We start from the raw sequence: 22,703 nt of genomic DNA on the forward strand, positions 1-22,703 counted from the left end.
CTGGCTTCCAGATCCCAGAGCTTTGAACAGAGATCATACTGTACTTTTTCTTTAGTTTGTTTTTTGTTTTTGCAGTTTCCTCTGCCTATTCCCAATGTGTCTCTAGCAATAAATGTTTCCCATTGCTTTGGAAGTGTTGAGAAGGAATTTCAACCATTTGGGACTGTTGGAGCCCTCGTTTGACCTACACAATTAATTTTATTTTTGATCACCAAGTCAATCTTATTTCTTTCAGATTTCACATCTTCTTGAATTTCCCTATGACTTCTACATCCCTTAGCCCCACACAACCCATCACTTCTGTTCCTCCCTTGTCATTATCATTCTTCCAGGCACATGGTGCAGCTCTTTGGGATGTCCTTTGCTAAGAGTTGGACTCAGTGATCCTTGTGGGTCCCTTCCAACTCAGCAGATTCTGTGGTTCTGTGATTCAGCTGATTCTGTGATTCAACTGATTCTGTGGTTGTGTGGTTCAGCTGCTTTGTCCTTCCTTCAGTCCTCTGGTTTGGAGATGGTTTTTCACCATTCCCTTGAAGGACAGAGAACGTATAAGAAGATGCAGGTCTGGGCAACCCTTAATCTTTGCATGAGAATAAACAAACGGAGAGAGAGCAGGGAAATTGTATCCCTGTGCCTTTCCTGAAAAAAGGTGAAATTGTGATTTATTACTAAGATGAAAAAATCAAGGGGAAGTTTGGTGTCATATCACTGCTTTCTCCCATAGCATTTGCTTCTTTTCAAGAAGGACAAGAAGTCAAAAGCTTCTGGCAAAGGTTTAACAAACAAAGTCCAAATCAGAAAATGTGACTTCACAGTAATTATGACATGCATTATGGTGGTTCCTGGTATTCCCATGGTGACATTGTTGCTGTTGCCATGAAATTTGCAGAACAGACCTAATGATGAAATTAATGAAATTTTGCAAATCCAGGCTACTCACACCTCAGGTAGATGGGAAATGCATCCTCTCCTACTCATCCTCATGTTCTAACACTCTTTCACCCACGTTGTTTGTTGATCCTTGCATATGCCATGTGCCAGACATATTGCAGATCTATAATTTCAAGTAAAACTGCAAACAGACTGTTCCCCCCTATATCCAAGAAGCTCTAGAGTCTGAGTGCTTGAAACTGGATCTGAACCCAGATGAAATCTCTTTACACATCTCTGAACTTCATGCCAGGTTGTCTCCAAGCCTTGAATTCACACTCTTCCCATAGTTTGGTGACAGGAAGTGTGAATTTGTTTTTAAACCCAGAACTGTCAAAAGTTGCATTCAAGACATGAGAAAGATTCTTGATGCTCACCAGAAAATCTTTTGGCTGAACATTTCACAGTCAAGGCCTGAGTTTGTACCAACTGGACGTGTCTCAAAATGTTTCTAGTTGTGCTGGGATGCTTCACAGAGCTGCAGTAATAAGAAGGGATTCATTCATTAAGACAGAGAAATGCTACCTCACACCTTGAATATTAATAAGAGAAAATTTATGGCAGCCACAGAGTAATATAATAATTATAATTATAATAAGTAATATTGTCTCCGGAGGAAAAGGGTATTTATCTGCTTAGCTCTTTCATCAGCCATTTTTGGACACACACTGTGCTTAAAATGCAGTTATGCAATCCATGTGGGTCAACAACGGAAGGTTGGTTGCTTCACCAAGATTATAAGAATCTTTTAAACACAATGGTACCACAAATTAAAATGGAAATCTATCAAAACAATTATCGTCCTGAAAGCTTTGGCCACAAGCATGATTATTGTAGAAGGATGTTGTCCTTGGCCACAGCTTTGGCTCAGTTCTGCTGGTGTTATTTGTATCCCTCCAAGGCTCAAAGTTAGAATTTGCATGGCTAAGGACCATAAATTTTTAGAGGAAAAAATAGGCTGCTCCTCAATGCTAACACTAGCAGTTTTATGTTGTTGTGTAGTGGTTTGTAGGCAATTTGTTAGATACTAGAGATAGGAACAGACTGAATGTGGCTGAAACCTGCCTTGAACTTTGGGAGGATTCAGACAGAGATTTCTGTCTGGACCTGGCTGTTTCTGTCTGAGGCAGTTATTGATGTGAACAGGAACAAGTTAATGTCCAGAGTTTTTGAGTTTAACCCCAAAGTACATGTTTTAGATAGTAAAACAGTGAAGCAGATATTGAGCTGATATAAACTGCAGTCTACAGAATTAAATAAAGCAGAAGTAAAGTCCTGAGTGTGTCCAACCTGTCCATGAGGCAGGCAGTTGTAGGTGTAGAGTTGAAAGAACACCCTGGATGTTGCTTGCCATCAGCAAAGGACACATTTCCTTAGAGATGTCCTCAGGAGAGGCTCCATGTTGCACCCTTGAGCTCCTGACAAAGGCTGAATCCTACAGTAACTCCATTCTTGTGTTGATGATAAACTATATTAAATTACAAGCACTGCTGGTTATTTTTAAAATGCTCATTTTTCTTTCACCATCCAATTTTCTGTCTTGAGGGAGGTAAATGAGTAACAAATCTGAAATCCATTTTTCCTTTCCCCCCTCCAGGCTGGTATAGATGGAGAAAGCATTGGGAACTGCCCATTCTCCCAGCGTCTATTCATGATCCTGTGGCTCAAAGGAGTTGTGTTCAATGTCACCACTGTTGATCTGAAAAGGTAAAAATTGTTTTGTTTAATTGAAAATAGGTGTATAACCCAGTGTTTGCACTATAGAAAAACCCCTCCAAGTTAAATCAGATTTTTATGTGGCCTAGAAAGCCTGTGGTGCACAACAAAATAGTTTGGATTCAGGTTTGGCTGTTGTTTTTATTTTTTTCTCACTTGTGGAATGTTTTTATATTAAACAGGGTGCTTGGGGTAGTTTCAAAGTCTTCCAACCACAAATTACTGGAGAGGAAAAAAAGGCAGACTGATTTTGTAGGAACTATAAATATCTGTGCAACTACCCGACCATAAAGATTAGCGATTTCATGACTTTTTCTCTGCTTGCAGAAAGCCAGCTGACCTGCACAATCTGGCTCCTGGGACCCACCCACCTTTCCTGACATTTAATGGAGAAGTCAAGACAGATGTTAACAAGATTGAGGAATTCTTGGAAGAGATTCTTGCACCTCCAAAGTAAGATCTTTGGATTTTTTTTTTTTTAGTCAGTTTTCCATTTCCTAGGAATGAAAAATGTCCTAAGAGGAGTTCCTAAAAAGCACTCCTTCCTACAACCTTTACTTACAGGAGTAATATTTATTTATGAAATTTGCTGGCTTCAGTGAGATGACTTCCATGTGTGAAGGTTACTTATGTGACTAATAACTGCAGAATGTTTTCTCTGTACACATTTCAGGATGCCCTTGTATGCAGAATTAAGGAGACCAGTAATAAAAAAAATTTGTAGGGGTCTGGTGGCCACATTTCGCAAAGCTAAAAATAACTTGGAAGAGATGCTGAGAATTGCCACACAAAATATCTGTGCCAGGAAAAGCATTTTACAGTGAAAAACTAGAGGTTTCTGAGCTGTATGGTGTGTTAGGAAGGTTGGAAGGGGAACTGATTACAGAGGACAAGAGGCTCGGGAGGCAGAAAAGTGCTCATTATTCTAGTCAAGAAATGACAAGAGCCCATAACTGGGAGTTATAACTAAACTAATTCAGATTAGGAATAAGGCCCAGATTTTTTTAGGATGAAAAAGCTACCAATGAAAGGTTTAGATTTACCAGATATGTCTTAGTAATTCAAACATTTTGGACTTAATACAAGGATAATGGAAAAAATAAATAGTTGGCTTGTGAGTTGGACCTTAGAATCTATGAATCCATCAAATTTGGCTTGGTTCCTTGTGGAGCATTTTACCTCCAAGTGAATCAGCAGCTATAGGCCAGTCCTGAAGCAAGAGATTAGGCATTTAAATTTTCTATACTCTGCTCCAAGACCACTGAAGTCAGTAGGAGTTGTTAGTTTGTGTTTATCTTTCAAATCAATATATTCCTTTTCACCAAATGTCTATAAAAAGCAATGCAGGGACTGGAACATTTATGTTCCTTCACCTGGTGAATCCTAACAGCCTTTGCTGTTCCATCCTGGAGTACATTTTCAGAGCAGGGGATTAGACACGGCTGCCATTCTTAAGGGTGTGATCTGGCTGCCACACTCCCCTGCACCTTTCTGGAAATGTATGTTTCCTTCTGATTCAAGGCTGATTTTGGACTGTGGTTACACAAAGCAAAAGTGCAATTACCTTTGTCTTGACACCATCCCTATGTAACTCCCCACATGCCTGCCTCCACAGACAGATTACAGATACCATTACGAGGGTCTTGCCAAACTCTTTTTTTGAGATAATGAGTGTTAATTACAGTTCTTCACACAGGAGGTTTTCCTCTCTTCTTGTAATTTATATTTGTAGCCATGGCTGTGATGCTGGTAACAAGATGTTACTCTCCCCACTGCTTTTGCCTTTTCAGGTACCCCAAGCTGGCTGCTAAGCATCGGGAATCAAACACTGCTGGAATCGATATATTTTCCAAATTTTCTGCATACATCAAAAACACCAAGCAGCAGGATAATGCTGGTGAGTATAACCATTGCCAAATGTGCCAGGGAGTTTGTGTGCTTAGAAGTGAAAGAATTTTGCCATTCTTTCATAATTTTTTTTTTTTTTGTAAACTTTGCTCAGATGACATCAGGCACTGCTGCTGATCAGCTTGAGGTAGTTGGTTAGGACTCAAGTTCACATGTCCACAGCTGAATTAACTACATCTGTAGTAGTAAATAAAAGAGCCATGGAGTGTTTGGTAGCCTCTTTACCAACAGCCATGGCGTGACTCCTCTCCATGCAGCCCAGTTTCCCCACCAGAACAGGATCCCTAACTGCTTACTGGAATGGACTGGTGGCCTGTGCTACCTCCTTCTCTGCCCCAGCACTGCTCAGAGGAGTGTGTGGTGACTGGACTCAAACCTGTGAGAGCAACTCATGCTTTATTAGATTTTGCCATCAGGCTCTTGGCCCTCTTATGATTATGTTATGCTGTTATAGCTAATTTGCTCATATAAACTGAGTTATATCAAGACATTCCATATAAAATAATTAAAAGACAGAAGTGAATTTAAGAAATGTAATTACACTGTGTAAGCTCCAGATTTTCCTTCACATTTGTTTATGAAGAGTCCCCCAGAAGCCAGATGCCATTCATATTTATATGCATCCCACACAGTCTTCTTAATGAAATTGCTGTTCTTCTCCACATTCCTTTCACCTCAGAGAGGCAAAACTCCAGTGAGTCTGGGCTCCTGTTGCTCCATAAAGCTGTGGATTTACACATCCCTATCCCTTGAGATGATCTAGTAGAATATTTGCAGTCATTCACTGGTGTACCTTCTCCCTTGTGTTCCGGCTTTCACAGAGACATAAGGCATGTTGAGTACCATGGGTTTATATCACATCATTCAGAAAACACTAGATTTTGCAGGTTCCAGCTCTGCCACACACTTCATCTGTGCAATTATATTTCATTGCCTAAGGCTCACCCATGAGATAAAAATGGGTAAATGATGATTTATGTCAGATAACAATCTCCTCTGTAATATTTTTGTGTTGTTAACCGAAGGAAATAATTACAGTGCTTCACTTCTCAGTGATGCTAAAAACTTGGGGTTTTTTTGTCTAATGCTAATGAGATGCTCAGCTAACTTGTCTAGGAAGTTGTAAAAGGAAGATAAATTAAGAGTTAGACTAAATAGATATAACAATGAAAGTAAAATATCCTGGCCATTTAGAAGGAAGCTTTATGGTCTGCTGTGCAGCTGTAAATCTTCAGCTGTGCTATCTCACATGCACAGTTCCAACTCTTGCTTCTCAGTGACTGCAATATTCAAATGCCTTGGCTCACAAGGGCTGACATCTCCAGCCAGGAATAGATGGGTGTCCTAGAGGTGTCTGCATCTGGCCATAAGCAGAGCTGGAATTCAAGGTCTGATATCCACTATGGTGAGATAAGGAATCTAACCCCACAAAGCACTCTACATTTTCAGAAGCTGCAGTATGATTAAAGAGAACTTTCCCTAGTTCTGCATAACAAACTTTTGGTTTAGGTACTCTTGCAAATGACAATTAAGCACACCAAGGTTTTAGAGACAAGAGCTGTTAAGCTCAATCAGAGACACAATCTTTGCTCCCTGCAAACATCCTCACTCTATTTTTGTTACCTGCTCCTGTCTTATCCAGACACTGCAGTCTCTGAATGTATTGCTGCTCAACTTTCCTCTTCAAAGTAGAGAAAAGCTTTTAGCTTAATTTTATTACAGCTGGAGTGCTGCATTGCAAGGAGAATAAAACAGACATGGGCAGAGTAGAACTGGATTTTTCTATCTATAACTATGTTTTTTCTATCAATGGAGTAAGGTCTCTGGGACTGTCAGTGCAGACCTCAATTTCAGCAGAGTAATTGACTGTCAGTTTTCAAGGGCTAAGGAAGAATAGTTTCTCCCTAATCCCAGGGATGTTTTATTCACTTTCTGCCTGGTTCATCTCAACAATAGCAGTTGTTTTTCTGAAGGCTGATTAGGATGGAGGAGAATGAGTTAGTCAAAAAGTAGTTGTGTTAAATTTCTTGAGCAGTGAAAAGACTGTATGCAAAGAGGAGAGCAACACTGTGTACATATTTCCTAATGAACCTATTTATTTTTGATTTATATTTAATAATTTTTTGTAAAATTGCAACACTGATTCAAAAGTAATCTGAGGCTTTAGCCCTGATCTGGTGCATATCATTTTACAACAGGTCCTGCTACATTATTAAAAATAATAGAATAGAATCACAGAATCCCAAAAGACCTGGGATCTGTAAATCTGGAATCTGGAAAAGACCTTGAAATCATCAAGTCCAACCTTTGATCACGACGCTGTCAATTAAACCATGGCATTGAGTGCCACATCCAGTCACTTCTTGAATACTTCCAGGGATGGTGACTCCATCACCTCCCTAGAAAGCCCATTCCAATGCTTAATTACCCTTTCACTGACTAAATTCTTCTTGATGTCCAGCCTGGCCTTCCCCAGGTACAGCTTGAGGCTTTCTATTGAAGAAAATAGTTTTAATATTGTATGAGTATTATAGTCCATTATAATTATATATTAAATATTATACATTCATTTTTATATATAGTGATATGATTTTTATTTTTCCTATATAACAGCAGAAGTAGTTGTATATAGTTCTGTGAAAAATATAATTACTTAGGTGAAGTCCCTTTCCCTGTCTGTGCATGAACAGGTGAGATCCAAAAAGAACAGAGATTGCTGCTCGTGGTTATCAAAAATGGTTTCTGTAGCTCCCAGCTCTGAGATAAAGGTTATATGTGTCTCGTAGTCATCCTCTATATCCATTCCTAGCTCCAGCTGATTCCAGTGGTTGGGTTAATCTGGAAAGCCACACCAGTGACTGGAACATCAGTTGCATGTGATCAAAACACAAATAGAAGAGTTGTTAGTAAATTAAAAATAGATTATAGAACCCAGGTCATTACATAAACAATAGTTTTCATTTCTTTTAATGGGAAATAGAGGCCTGGCCTGACAGGACAGCAAGGTGGTTAAAGCATCAAACATCAAGTTATTTAAATTATGTTCCCTTAACTCAGGAGTAAGGGAAGTGAATTCAATGCCATGTGGGATATCAGGCTGGGAATTAGTGGCATCAGCCTGTCTCTGGCTGTGAGGAGTGTGGGTTAGGTGTAATTATGTGTGACCTTGCCTTGTAGGGTACTGGTTTAGAACAGGTCTCATGGTGTGTGCAATGTGACCGCTCACCCCAGCCTGGGGCTGTTACAGCTCTGCAGAAAAGTGACACAAAATGGTTGGGATAATTAATTATATTTATGCAGCATGAGGGTCGTGGATGTGAGAATTGATGGGAATCTGATGCACACCAAAAAGAAGGCCAAGCTGCTGTCCCTCTTAGCAGAGTTTGCAGCCAGGACCATGGAGAAATGTCACACTTCACGTGATGCCACTGCTGGCCATGTCACTGTGGTGTTTCCTGTCGTGAGAGCACTGGCAAGATGCCACTGCTAGCACAGCCTCTACATAGCTAAATGATTTTTTTTTTCCCCCGGATAGTGGAAAAGTCAGTGAGAACAACAAGAGATTGGTAAATCCTTGCTTTAGTGTGTGTCTGAGTCCTCGTATGTAAATGAACAGATGCAAGTATACATTTGTAGGTCTGTTTCTGAGATTGTGACACCCTCTGCTGGCAAATATATGAATGTATAAAGCAGCTCTGCACAAGCAGATTTACAATCAGGTCGGAAACATCCCCTTACCAAAACAGGATTCTTTCTGTCAAGACAGTTTCCTCTTACAAATGTAACATTGTCAAAAGAGAAGTGTTTCTTAGTAACCTATCAATTTTGACAAAGTTTTCATGGAAAAAAATTATGTTTTTTCTGGATGACTTAAATTTACTTTGAAGTAAAAATGCTTTAACATAATAGAGAAAAATAGTGATTTTTTTTTTTTCTGGATTCATGCAGTACTTCATTAGCCACACACCGTTATGTTTTATGCCTGGCACAGAAGCAGGCGATAACCTTATCCTGTAAGTCTGCATGGCAATATGTTATTGATCATGATTCATTTACTTACCAAAGGTATTTGGCAGTGAAGCTGCCCTGATTTAATAGTTCCCTGAATTTCTGATTCTTTTTTTCCATCTTTGTTTTCCTAACTTTTCTGTCTTACAATATAAAAACGTTGAAAGTTTTGGAAAGGGCTGGTGAGGGCTGTAAGCCCAGAAGCAAACATGCTCATGCCATATCAAAGTCCCACCACTTTTAAGCTTCTTGAAAGGGAAGGAATTGATTCCAGATTCTCAGGATGTGGCAAGCTGTGTTTAAAGAAAGTGTGTGCATTTATTATTTCAAGTCAGTTCAATCAGAACTTTATTCCTTCCACCCCCTGTGCCACTTGATAATTTTATAACAGGCCTGTTTGAAGGAGTCATCTCCTCATTGTGGGATTAGATCTGTGTTTCAGTAGCACCACTGGATTATTCAGTTCTCTGGCTGTTGTTGCCAGGCTTCACCCCTTGTGCCTGAAATGACCATAGTTCATTCACACAGAGACAGGAATCCTTGGGAAGGTTCAGTGCAGAGGTCTTCCTGGGTGCTCTTGCTCAAGTTTTCATGGCCAGATTGAGAGTTTTTGATTGCTTAGTGATTGTTTAATATTGAGAAGGAAGTCTTGTCTGAGCACAGGAAAGTAAATTGAGGTCTTGTGTGTTTACTTTGGTTCTTCTGGTTGATGCTGAGCAAGTCACTCATGCTCTGTACAGTCACCAGGGAAGCAAAAATTTATGTATTCATTGGAGGAGGATGAAATCTAATTAGAATGCTGTGTACACAGTCAGCATCCTGCTTATTATTTTTACTTGTGAGACTGTGTGCTGCAAACCAAGGGGACAACCTGGGGTAACCACCCATTAACTGTCCCGCCTAAAATTGTGAGTTCTTTGGCTCGTAGAATGAGCCCTTTGATTTCATGTAGGAGTTTAAAAAGTTGTTTTTGAATTGAGTTCTTAGGGGGCACCAGCTCCAGTGTGGGTGGGCGCATTCATTAGTGGTACGGAAGGATATTTCACTGTACGGCTGCTCAGAAGGCACTGAGCTGGGAGACCACCAACATGATTTCGTGCAGAGGAATTTCCAGCCGTCTGACCAGAGGACTCTGCTTGTCTGGTTTGGATTTACATCAAGAGGCTAAAAATAAAAGCGCATTTAAATCATTAATTCACATGTGATTAAGTGCTGTTCACCTCTTTCAGTAGCTCCATCACACTTTGTGGTTTGGTGCGTGAGGTGGGAAATGTCTCTCTCCGTGTGCTGTGTATGTACACGTGCAGTAGAAATGCACACACACACAGAGGCCTGGAATTAAAACTGCCCTACTTCAGTTTTACACTGTGGAGTTACTCCCTCTAAGCAGAGGGTCAAAGCCATAGCACAGGTATGTGCACAGGCTGAATTGTGCACAGTGATCCTTCCTAGAAGCCACCACATGCCTCTTGTCATAAGCAGAAAATCTGCCCACTCCAAACCCCAGCACAGAATATTCACAGCAATACCAGCTGCATGGTCAGACCCTCTGAGGCTCCTGTGCCAGGAGTAGGAGCTTCTTGATGTGGCTGGGCAGCTTGGGACATCCTGACGAGCATGGTGTGGTCTGAGAGCCAAACATCTGTCCCCAGAGCATCTCCTCCCATGGTGGGGAAGGGCAGGGGGTCAGCCCTCTTCCTTCCAGCCTGGCTCCTCAGCCAAAGGGGTCATATTACAGTTGTAACTGTGATATGGCTTCTCCTGAGTCTTTGGTCCTTCTGACCTGTTCCATGCCTAAAAGCTTAACCAGTGCCCAGAAAAATTCCTGGCAAAGCTGCTCTTGAGTTTGCCAGAGCAAGTTTAAAAATGCTCTTGTATTGATGGAAAGTTTCCTGTGACAGGGATCTTGGATCAGACTCTAATTTGGGACCAACATTATGCTTTATGCTATTTGAAAAGGTTTTCAAGGTGCCATATGAATATATAGGCAAAAATGTGAATATGTGTATGATGTCTGTGTATCAACTTGCCATTACATTTTTTTATTCTTTCTCTTTAGTTGAAGAATTTCATTTAGTAGAGAATTTCCATTTTCCACTACAAACCTCACATTGGTCCAATGCCCAGAACAAGCCACAATTTGTCCTGTAGTGTGACAGTACCAAGTTTCCTCTGTCATACAACCAGGAAGGACTAGAAAGAGCTTTTAAAATTGCTTTAGAGAAAAGGATTTGCTTAGTGATGGAACATGTCAGGATGGCAGTTCTTCTAGTGGAAAGTGTCCCTGTCCCTGGCAGGGAGGTTGGAAATAGATGACTTTTAAGGTCCCTTCCAAGCCAGGCCATTCAATTATTCCATGCTGATTCCATGATTCTTTAATTTTGGCCTTTTGAAGCACAAAAAAAGAGAACTATTTCAGAACATTTTAAACAAGTTTTTATTATTCCCCATGAGCTGAATAATGTTGGGCTCATGGTAGCTAAAGTGCTTGGCAGCTTTACAAAACCAGCCCTAATATAAAAAATACCCAGTCTTTAAAACATATGTAAAATAGGTTTTCTGCAACATTTGTGGCACATAAAGTACCAAATACATGTTGGTGAGTGTGATATAAAGCTTTTATTGCCATTCATTTGGGATGACCCACATAACTCACTCATGATATGCTAATAAAACTGTTCACTCTGTCTCCTTATAAAAACACACATGTAAAGACCACTAAAACTGTGGTGTAGCTTTGTGCTAACTTGTTAAGAAGTGCTGCAAGTTGCATTTATCACCTGCCCGAAATTGCTTTATCTGCTTTCTGCCCAGTAATCAAAGCCTAGGAACAGCAGTTTGTAACATAAGTATTCTTGAGATATAACTTTTTGAAAGTTCTCAAAATCATGTTGGCTGGATGCCCAGAGTCATCAATATTCTGTCTGGTACCAGTGACAGCTTTAAGGACCAATATCTTTTGACCTGCCAAAACTGAGAACTGAAATGTTATGTCATTAAAAGGAAGAGGTTTTCAGTTTTCTAAAATGATAACACACCACCACCTTAATTTGAGAAATATGTAATTTACAAGGGAATGTTTCTAAACTTTCCATCTTCTAATACCTTGCTAATTGAGGAACAAAGATTTCCTGATGGAAATGTGAAAAACACTATTTGAAGACAACACAAAAGGAACATTTTCTATAAGTCCAGATGTGATCAGACTGCAGACTCTTCAAGGCAGGGACTTGGTATGCCTGATTAACAGTTTTAGATGCAGCCATTTTGGGAATAGTAAATATTTGCATTAAATTTACTAACAGACAAAATTTTCTGACATGTCTGTGCTGAAGCAATTTTGAAAACATAGAATACCATAGGGAGGAAGAGAGAGAGAAAAAAAGAAAGAATATATGTATTTATATAATTTAAAGTTACAGAGCATGCTGAAGTCAACAAGGTTAATGACATGATGAAATTAAGGCACTTAGTCAAGCTGTTGCTGAGTCAGGGCCTGTGTACATGGTCAGGCCTAGAGTAAAACACTTGCAATGGGAGCAGTAGTTGGCAGCCACTCTCCTTTAAGAGGGAATTATTTCCCCTGTGTGTTGGAATATTCCTCCAAGTGCTGCTGGCTTTACTGGGCTGCTTTGTTCTGTTTCCCAGCCGAGCTCCCATGCTCGCACTCAGGAGCAGTAGCACAGCTGGAAGTGGATTAGAGCAATCTGGCAGCAGCAGTCCTGGGAGGAATTAAGCGCCTTGCTGCTGGAATGGGAGGCCTAAATTACATTATTATTTAGAATTGAGTTTTAACTTCATTGCTTTATGGTTTTGCCCTGGTGGATAACTCCCTTTGTTGTGATAGACTTGGTGTATCTTAAGTGTGTTCCCCGCAGCAAGGACTTAGATGAAGTTATGGCTTTGCTCAGTTCAGTGTCCAAACCTTATAGAACCAAATGTTCAGGTTTAAACACCCAGCTGGTCTTGATGTGCTAACAGGATTGTTCACAGGTTTACATTTTGCCATTGCAAGCTATCACATGGTAGATAGCCCAGTGACTGGCTCCTGGAAGTCAGTTTGCAAAACTGGACTTCAAAGAGAAAAGAATTGGCCCAGGTTCTGTTTTTCCCTAAACAGATTTTTAAATAATTTTTTTTCTTTTCTTTTCTTTTCTTTTTTTTTTTTTTTAATGCATGCAAATGTTCTTCATAAAATAACAGGGAAAAGAAGAATGAGATGTAAGTGGCAATCAATGTTGCTAAGTTTCTTTTTTAGATATATCTTAAGTCATTGACTTTCAGCTTGAAAACACTGCTAGAAATGAGGTGACAAAATGAGAATTAGAGAAATAATTATTGTAAAAATATCCTGGTTTTTCTGATTACAGAAAAAAGTAATCTGAATTTCATGAACTTTGAGGCCAGAAGGATCTTTGTGTTATTTACTATCATCTCCTACAAATTACATCCCAGTGAGTTTTGCCCATTGAACAAACATGTTAATGTTCCATCCTTAAAAGGATTTGGTTTGATTGAGCAGAGAACAGGAGAAACTGAAGTGTCCTTTGTGCACTGAAGAGTCTTTGGGGCTTTTCTCTAGTTCTTGAGCACTGTGTTACTGTTTTCTTTTGACCTCTTGCTGGAATTCCCAAGGCCTTTTTATTTTTTTTAATTTGAGAGAATAGAACGGGGAAAAATGTTTTTAATACTTGCCACAACAGCTCAGATGCGACAGAGGCAATGTGACCTCCCTGCTAATTCTTGGATTGTTTTCATACATCCAGACTTAATTATAACTGATTTTGCTTCTGTTCCTTTCAGGGAGGTTGAGGCATAATCACGATGATCCCTAAGTTATTTCAAGTTATTGAAGCAAAAAAATCTCAAAAGCAGAGAAACAATGGGAAAGAATTAAGATGAAACTTGTTTGTAAATCTCATAATCTCATGGCTTTTTGTGTCTCAGTAAAAATTTTTGAACACAAAAATTCTGGAAAATTGAACACAGAAAATTCTGGAAATGCTAAATAAATCTATTTGAGACTGAGATTTTTCAGGTGAACGAAGGGATTTGGGAACTTAATAGCTTTAAAATTTCATCCTCAGGTGCTGCTGGCTAGGCATTGCTTTGTCTCCCTCTCATGTGTGTTCACTGATGCTGGAATTAAACAACATAGTTGAAAACAGTGGAATGCAATTGGGATTATCCTGGTGTGAACAGAAGCAGACTTTATTCTTCTACATGCCTGGAATTGGAAGAAATTAGTATTAAAGATTCAAGCACAAACAGCCTGTACAGGAACCAATTTCTTCACTTAAGTCTTGGAACACAAGAGGTCCCCAGAGCACTGCTGCTAAAGCCCAGCTGCACTCGCTACCAGAATCTCACTTTTCTCCTACTTGACCGCAGATACATGAAGTTAGTTTTCCTTTTGTTAGTCCCAGAATTGTCTTATTTGCTCTTCAGTAGTAAACCAAAAGTTTCAACTCTGAGTGAACACACTAAAAAATCGAGATAGTGGTGCGATAACCTCATACTATAAATAATGTGTGTTTATAATCTGCAGGGCTTAATTTTTTTTTTTCCCAAATTCCTGATGCAAATCAGCTGCTGCTTGTCTGCAGATGCTTTAGGGACACCTGCACAAGACTAGCATGGCAGAGGTCAGGATCAGGCCCTTGGGGACAAGCCCTAGAAATGATGCTTGTCACTTAAGTGCTGCTACAGGGTCAGGATGATTTGTGAAACGCAAGTTCTTCCTGGGGCACTTGTAGGCCAGTAGTTTTACATTCACTTGCTTCCTGCCCTCAGGGTCACTTGGACTCCTAAGAGACTTGGGAATGAAGCTTTCTTTTGGTGTCATTTGAACACCTGGGTTTTCTTCTTAAGAAACCTTTGAAGGTGCTCTGACAGCATTCTTCATGATAATGTTACAAGTATTCAATTTATTTCTTGCCTCCATTGTAACAATGGCTAAGAAAAGGGAGGGAGGAAAACTGAGTTTTCAGTAAAAAAATAGAAACAAGTCAAAACAATATTTCTAGATGCTTGAAAAACATGTCTAATTTACTATTTAAGGTATTACTGATTCACCTGCTTCACTAGGTTTAATTTGGGCGTAGAAAGATGCCAAGATGCCTCTTTTTTCCCTTCTATTTACTGCTTATCACATCTAACCTGAAACATATTTCCACAGCTGGTGCATTACTGCTTTACTAATGTAAAGTTTGTGGGCAAAGAGTATTTTTATTTTTATATTGTATATAGGACGTGGCAAGGCAAATGACTTAAATTATTTTTACAAGGCCATATAGAAAACTTCAGAAGAAGAGACTCAAGTCTCCTAAATCCAAGTAACCTCTTAATCCTTAGATCATTGCTCTTTGTCTTAGGAAAAGGTAGCTGGGAATTGAGCTTTAAGTCTCATTCCTTCTATGGAGGTTTTGAGACATGTCTGTCAAAATATCCCAAACTTTTTGGGTGGAGCTCTAATCAATCAATCAATCAATCAATCAATCCACATCATCAGTCTGTAGATGGGGTAAGAAGGGAAAAGAGATTATAGGGGTGGGATCATCTCACCTAAATCTGTCTAAGAATTATATATTAGTCATTCAAAAGTCCTGGTTTATTTCTGATCAATGGAGAGAGACATTTCTAAAGGGTTTTTGATGTTTCTCAAAATATGAGTCTAAAGCTGGAAGAATTTCCTTTGGAGGTGCCTTTCTCTCATTGCTACCTATAAGGGATTCTTGAACAATTAGGTCAGACTAATTATCTAACAATTAGAAGTCAGGTAAGGGGAATCTTACCCATAAGGAAATCAAGAGATTTTTGAGGTGTCCAGGTTTCTGAGGGTGCTTGGGTATCCCTCAGCTGTGTCAGCTCCATGTTCCTCTGAGTTCTGGAGGAAGTGTTCCTGGGGCTTAGCACCTCCATTTCTCTCACTGCACGTACACAGATCATATGTGTGCCAACATGCATGGAAAATGTGTCCCTGTTTATGCCTGGCTCAGACCATGTCTGAAAGGTCATTTAGGACCAGAGTTGTGTGTGTTCCCATGTGTGCCCTTGTGTTTTTCTGACTCACCCCATTCCTGGTGTTTGCTCACCCCAGCACGCACTGGGAGTAAAAAATGCCTTTTCAAGTTCCAGCTCTGACTTGTCTGGAGGATGAACATGAGCCTCTGTCCCCTACAACAACCCCAAACCAGGAAAAAGTGGATTTGAGGAATAAGAGACACTAATTTATTTCTCTTCTGCATACACAGGGTATTTGTTGATTCATTAAGTGGGCAGAGAGATCATGGCTTTTTCACAAAGCTGTGTGGGCATTCACCTTTATTGTGGGAACATGCACAGGTCTCTTTTCCAGTGAATATTGAATTATTTATCTGGAGTGGAGCATCTTTAATAGGAGAGCTGAATCACCCCAGAAACTCCCTTTGGCCCAGACTTAGGCATCTAAATGCCTTGGATGCATGGGAGCACACAACTTCATCCTCCTCTGCATTTCCAATGGCTCTCTCAGTGACCTCCCACTCATTTGCTGCTCAGAGCTGGGGATTTTATGAGGCAGAAACATGCCTGGAAAGGATGCTGCAATGCTCAAATGGGCTCTGTGGGGAGTAAACCCTAATATTTAAGTGACTTTAAAAAAAATTGGAGGTATTATCCTAGATCACTTGGGTGAACTGTGAAATTACATTCAAAGGTTAGGATTCATCTTGCCTGCCTTCACCTCCCTGAAAGTGAGGTGTCTAGTCTGAGCTAGTCCTTTAGGTTTCATCTGTAATTCAGGCAGCAAGAAGGGCATGTGTGCAGTGAATCACGCTGGCCTGAATCAGGTGGCTCAGGCAGCTGGATGGAATTACCCTCTGGAGATGCTCAGTCCCTCTGAGCACAGAGGGAACCTACAGAACCAGCTTAGACAAGGCACCCGACCCTTAAATGGCTGAAGAGAAGAAATCAAGGCAGCACTCAGATCTCAAGGGTTTTATTAACATCACAGGGGGGAAGATAAACTGTTCTATATGGAGTACAGAGTCATGTGTATCACAGTCACAGCTCCTCCATGGAGAAGAATTAATCTATACAGATTAAAATTATAATACTCTGTTGAGCCAGCCTGAAAATTAAAAAAAAAAAAAAAAAAAAAAAAAAAAAAAAAAAAAGAAAAGAAAGTGAAAATATGAATCCTTGGTTTTTAATCAGACTGTCAGACTAGTGGAATGATATTATTTTCTTACCTTAAATTGCTGTTTCTTAGCTTGTTCCTTTTTCCTACCAGAAAACAGTATTGGATCTCATATAATATCAAACTGTGAATCTGGAAGTGATCAAGAAAGGTGGTTTGTTTTTTTAAAGGAAAAAGAAATCTCAGATGGTTTGATTGAGACTGTGAATATTTATGTACTGTTCCCCCTTTTCCCTCATTGGTATTTCACCAAGTTAATTTGCGTGTGTTACAGGATAAATCTTACAGGAGGGCAGTGGAAGAAAGCAGTAAAAAGGGAAAACATCAATCAGTGATCCAGGGTAGCAGCAGGAATCGTTCATTTTTGTACATGGACCATGGTTTATTGTACTTGCCTGGGCTTGGCAATTAAGAACCTTGCAGTTGTGTTGAGATCAGCTTCAGGTAGTTTCAGATGTTGGCTACAAAAGACAAGATGTTGCTGGGCTTCAATCACTTTTGAAGCCTTGTTGTCACAGGGATAATCACTTAGAAAGAGGGCCACATATATTTGTCCTTAACTTAGAGAAAATGTTTTGTGACAAAAGGTTTATTTAATAAAAATGCCATGGGCGGTGTGAGTAACCTGATTTATTGGCATATGTGGGTGGAATTTTGTGAATAATAACTTGCTTTGGAAAGTAAAAGTATCTTCTGTTAAACCGTTTGAAACATAAGGTTATTTTCCTTTTAATTTGGAAATGATATGTTAATTTTGAAGATTGCCAATATTTAAAAAGTGATGTGAAAATGATTGGATGTCTAGGCTAGACTTAACCAATTGTCCCCAAACATGACTTCCTGCTTTCATGTTTGTTTAGAAATCTTGCATTTTTTTGCTTAAAGTTTGTTTAAAAAATAACTATTTTTGCTCTTTTTTCACATAGTTTTTATGTTCAGTTTGCTTAAAAATCTATTGTTCTTAGTACTGTGATCGTACCCTCTATGCTTGGAATCTTTTTCCATAATAACTATCAAGTGAAGTCCTTATCCTGGCAAGAGGTTCCAAACAAGCACATAAAAAAGGAGTCTTCTCACCTCATTTTAGCTATTTTAAATTTAGGTAGCCAGTCTACCTATGAGAGAGAGTGAGAGAGATAGAGAAAGTGAGATTGAGGCTTCTCTGGTGGTAATTCAGCTTTTCCTAGGCTACTATTTTAGGATGGAATGATTTGCCTTCCAGTGGCTCATTCAGGCCACAGAGATTGGTGTTTATGTGCTTTGTCTGCTTTGCTATTTCTCCTTGTCCCAACGTTAAACAAGGAAGGAAATATTTGGAGTTCAAGGAAGGGGAAAAAGAGTCCTCGCCTGACCTCTGCAAACGCTGTGGGTGTGGGCAGTCTGAATCAGTTTTACTTTTTCCAAACTGTTTTTCTTTTACTACTTTCTAGTTACTTTCCATTTTGCTTCAGCCTTATTTGACCCATAAAAAACAGAGATGGAAATGACTGATGATGCTGGAAGTTTTATGGCCGGTATTATTTCAGGGGTCAGATTAACTGATTAAAATAGTCTATTTTGGCTTTCAAAGATTCTGAAGAAGTCCTAATCCCACTGAAGTCAACAGCAAAACTTCCATGAGCTTCAGGATGGCCAAACTTTCACCCTGAGTACCTATTAGTGAATCTTTGTCATCTGGCCCTCTGCTTGACTTGCAGGATTGCTCCATGCATTACATTTTCCAATATTTTGTTCAGATGTAGTATAAGTACTTCAAGGCACAAGGGTTTCTCTCCATCCCCTGGAAATAGTTGCACAGGCTAATAGTTTAAGGAAGTTTTTGCTTGAAGAGTTGAGTAACAGAGCCAAAGTCTCTTCTTGGTTGAACTGGAGTAAATATGGAATAGCTTGTTGACAATGAAGTTACTCCTCTTTTATGTCAGTGTAACTGAGGGCATAGTTTTGCCCATTATTAACTTTTGTTACATTATTTGTATTTTTGTGCATGTCAGAATTTGTTAATCTGATTGTTCAACATGAAGTAACCTTCTGCTGAAAACAGAACGTCAATGTGAATTAGGTATCATCAGCTAAATTGAACCTCACCCTGTGTATTTGACAGATGGTAATACATTCATTAAGTGTTCTGTGGTTGCTTTGAGGTTGGAAAGTGCTATTTTTCTGGCTTCTAACTCATAATTCTTAAGTAAAGTAGTTTAAAATCCTAGTTTTGAAGGGAGAAGAAAAATCACAAAAAGCTCAGGAGGGTTTTTTTACTAATATTATTGTTTATTATTAGTGGGATGACAGGGCAGGACTGTCATTGCTAGAACTTGTCTTTGGCTGCATAATTAGCCCAGAATGAAATAGAGAGAGATGGTTCCACCATGGATTTTACCTATACCTGGGTAGAATTTCTTGGAATTCGAGGTTATATCAAATATATCCCAGTGAAGACAATATGATGCTGGTGCCTTTGTGCTTGGTGATTCCACTGTCCAGAAGAATGGTTTCCAGGAGTTAAGACATTGCAGCTCTTGCATGGATAAGCTTCTGACAGGGCTTATCTCTCAGAGCTGGTCACATCTGAGATCTCTAAGTTCCTACTCAAAGTCTGCAGGGTGGGGAAGCAGTTGGAGGTAGAAATTTCAAAAGCAGCACAGAGCCACATACTCAGGCCTGGCTCTACTTGATGTTGTAATATTGAATCCGCCACCCTGACATTACCAAGACAATGCAAGGGTGTGATTAGACACTTCAGGAGAAGTTCTCCCTACAGCTCATTTAGGGGTCACCAAAACCAACTGTAGAATAGAACACTCCACTGAACAGAGAGGAAGCTCTCAGGGTGTTTATTTCAAACCTATTATTTTATTTTTACTCACTTTGGGGAAGGTGAATCCCACCCATTAGCTGTTAATCAGCAAAGCTATTTAGTTCTTTAATGATGCTTCCCAGAGGACAAATTGCCAAGGGAATTAGGTGCTTAGCCACTTCTGAAATTCACTGTGGCTGGTACTCTCACAAATGGGGAATTAGTATTGTTTTAGATCTTCACATCTTTTTAAATGTCTTCATGCAGTCTGGTGCTGACTGGTGTTCACATGGCCCTTGCCATGGTGAGTGCATCCTCTCCCCTGTGTTCTCAGTGGAGACAATGTAGAGTCATCCAGATTTTCATGAAATAGCCACAGTATAGGAAGTTTAGAATTAAATCCAAGTTTAAGGAATTAATCCAAGCTGAGTTTGGTCAGTAATGTGAACCCAGACAGTTTTTTCCTCAGGAGGAGTCTCAGAACATTCAGAGCTCTAGGCTATTCTGAAGAGGTCATTTCCTGGTTTCCAGTCACAATTTTTCATCTTTCACATAATGCTTAAATATCTAACAGGCAAGAGAGAAAATTTGATTCTTTTACATATTCTCCTATTTTGGGTGGGGATTTCCCTGAGAACCTGCTCAAGGAACATAAGATTTTAAATCCTATAGATAGACCTGAATGTGTTAGGGTACCTAGAAAGTAGGATTTGCAACATGGATATTTGCATATGAATTTCAAAAAAGGCCTTGGAAATCATTGTCAGACCTTAAAAATCTGACCCTATGCACCTAAAATCCATTTGATATGGCAATTTTTGAGTTTTAATTTTCTTTGTTTTTCAATTTTTTTTCACTATTTAATTGGAAGGAGAGCAGTTCTCTCTTATTCACTATTTTTCTATTTTACAGGCTGTTCTGAGAAGTTTACTAGGATCTAAGATCTAGTTTACTGAGAAGAGTTTTGCTTTAAAAAATGGGGTCATTGGTGTCACAAGCAGTTGTTCAGTTCTTGCCTATCAGGATATAAGATGGTCCTGACTGTGGTGATTTCAATGTGAGGTGTCAGCATCCTGTGGGCTGCAGCAGAGCCTGTGAATTAGGTCACAGATGTATTGAGCCTTGAATATACACTTATTTCTGGCCTAAAGCTGCCGTATGCAAGTGCCAAGTATGAATTCAGATAGTTGTTTTTCTTGCTGTCACAAACAGGCTGCACTCCAGGCATTGTTTTTGGGACAGCCATGACGCACTTTGATAGAGCAATGAGAGCAAAAAAAAAAATCCCAAAACCTAATAAGTTCCAGAAGAGTTACATAAACAAACCTCACCTGCTGCTGTTGTCTCTGTGCACACACCTGACTTACCTCATGGGCTAGCATAAAGCATCAGACTCCTCCTGACACTCGAATATTGCTCAGATGACTTGGAAAAGCAAAAGCTCAAATGACTTGGAGAACCAAATTCCCAGCTGGGTGAAGGGAATACTGGAAAGTGGTCAGTGTTGAGCCAGTTCTCTAAAACCCAGATGAACAAAACTGAATGAAATCCCAGTAATTCAAGTCCACTGTCTCTACATGAACACACTGTAAGAGGACACAGTCTGAGAATGACCAAGAGGTGTTACAGGTCAAAGCAAAAAGAAATTGCTGAATCCTTGCCACACTCCACAATTCCTACCCTCCCGTGGAAGCTGTGAGGCAGGACAGCTGCAGGCAATTAAAGGCACCACTGCCAGCATCTGACAGCAGAATGTCAGTGTCAAAATTCAATTTGAAGTGATTATATGAAGGATGGCAACACTTTTGTTTTATGGATGGCAGCACTTCAGTTGCTTTAGATGCTCTGCTTTCAGAAATAAAATTCTTTCCCTCCCTGCTATGTTTGTGGGGGTGTTTTTGGTTGGATCACAGTAATTTCTCCAGTCAATCAATTAAGCCAGGGTTTGCCACTGTGTCTCAGAGTCAGCCACAAAAGAGGCTGGTGGTTCCCTGGTGCTGGGCCAAGAGACTTCAGTGGGAGCAAGGCATCAAGCAGCTTAATCTGACTTCCACTGCTGGCACAGGTTTAATGGATGTTAGGGCAGCAGGGAAATCATGTTCTGTGGTGTTCAGCTCCTGCTGTCTCAGTGGCCCTGGATGTGCTGCCTTTCTCTCTGTGCCAAAAGCACAGGGGCAGCTGACAGCAGAGCCTGTGGAGTTACCTGTGCCAGCAAGGCTCTCTGTGGAGGGTGATTGCTGCAGCCCTTTTGAGTGCCTGTTGTCCATAAATATATTTAGGACCATAGGATTTTAGAAGGTTTGGGTTGGAAAAGACCTTAAAGACCATCTAATTGCAGGTGTCCCTGCCACGGACATCTCCCACTATCCCAGGTTGCTCCAAGCCCAGTCCACCCTGGCTTTGAGCACTGCCAGGGATGGGACCACAGCTTCTCTGGACAACAACCATAAAGAAATTCTTGCATATAATTAACCAAATTTCCTCTATTTCAGTTTGAACCCATTGGTCCTTGTACTTACCTCCATAGGCCTTGTAGTGCTATACCACCTGAGTAACTCTCCCCTAAGTTCAGTGGCAGTAAGTTACTCAGAGATGTAAGATTTTACAGTATTAGGCCATTAATACTGACTCCAGGCCACATCTGCAGCAGGTATAAATCACTGCAGGTAATTTTCACCAGCTGAAATTCTGGCCTTAAGCCCATGAGTCATGTTGTTATTTTTTCACATTGTAAATTCTTGCTGTTTTTTATTTATGTTGCTTTAGCACTTTGGGGCACTTGTGGGGGACCAGGACTCCATCATGGTTTTTACCCTTCAGACAGAAACACGAAAGATCCTTCTTTGCCCCAAGTGTTTGCAAGTAATGCACAAACCTGCACAGAGTTATCCAGCTTTTTTGTAAGTGCATTATTGCAAGCAAGCTTTTGTATTGTCCTGACAATGAAGCATAAACCCACAAATTCCTTGCCTGGGTGAAAAATTTGCACTCTGCTGTAGAGGTCTAGGTGGCATTTGAAGACTGGAATTAGTTGAAGCCAGCAGCAGTGTGGGACATGATCTTCAGTAGCTGAACTAAGAAGTCTGGAGTCTCCTCTCCATCACAAGACTATTTGAGATCTCTCAGAAAGAGCATTTGCACCCAAGCTGAACCTGAGTTAAATGGGAA

The 22,703-nt window shown here is 40.0% G+C and overlaps 1 protein-coding gene across 2 annotated transcripts in view; it reads left to right on the forward strand.

The window, feature by feature from the left end:
• The window catches only part of CLIC5 (chloride intracellular channel 5), a 69,249-nt gene that overhangs the window by 43,172 nt on the left and 3,374 nt on the right, over positions 1-22,703 (forward strand). For both annotated transcript variants that reach the window (XM_021527240.2, XM_021527241.2), the window contains exons 2-4: positions 2,528-2,637; positions 2,974-3,099; positions 4,437-4,543. In XM_021527240.2, the coding sequence (XP_021382915.2) occupies positions 2,528-2,637; positions 2,974-3,099; positions 4,437-4,543 (343 nt within the window). The remainder of the gene's footprint in view (positions 1-2,527; positions 2,638-2,973; positions 3,100-4,436; positions 4,544-22,703) is intronic.

This window comes from Lonchura striata, chromosome 3, assembly GCF_046129695.1.
Source record: "Lonchura striata isolate bLonStr1 chromosome 3, bLonStr1.mat, whole genome shotgun sequence".
In the NCBI taxonomy this organism is placed as follows: Eukaryota; Metazoa; Chordata; class Aves; order Passeriformes; family Estrildidae; genus Lonchura; species Lonchura striata.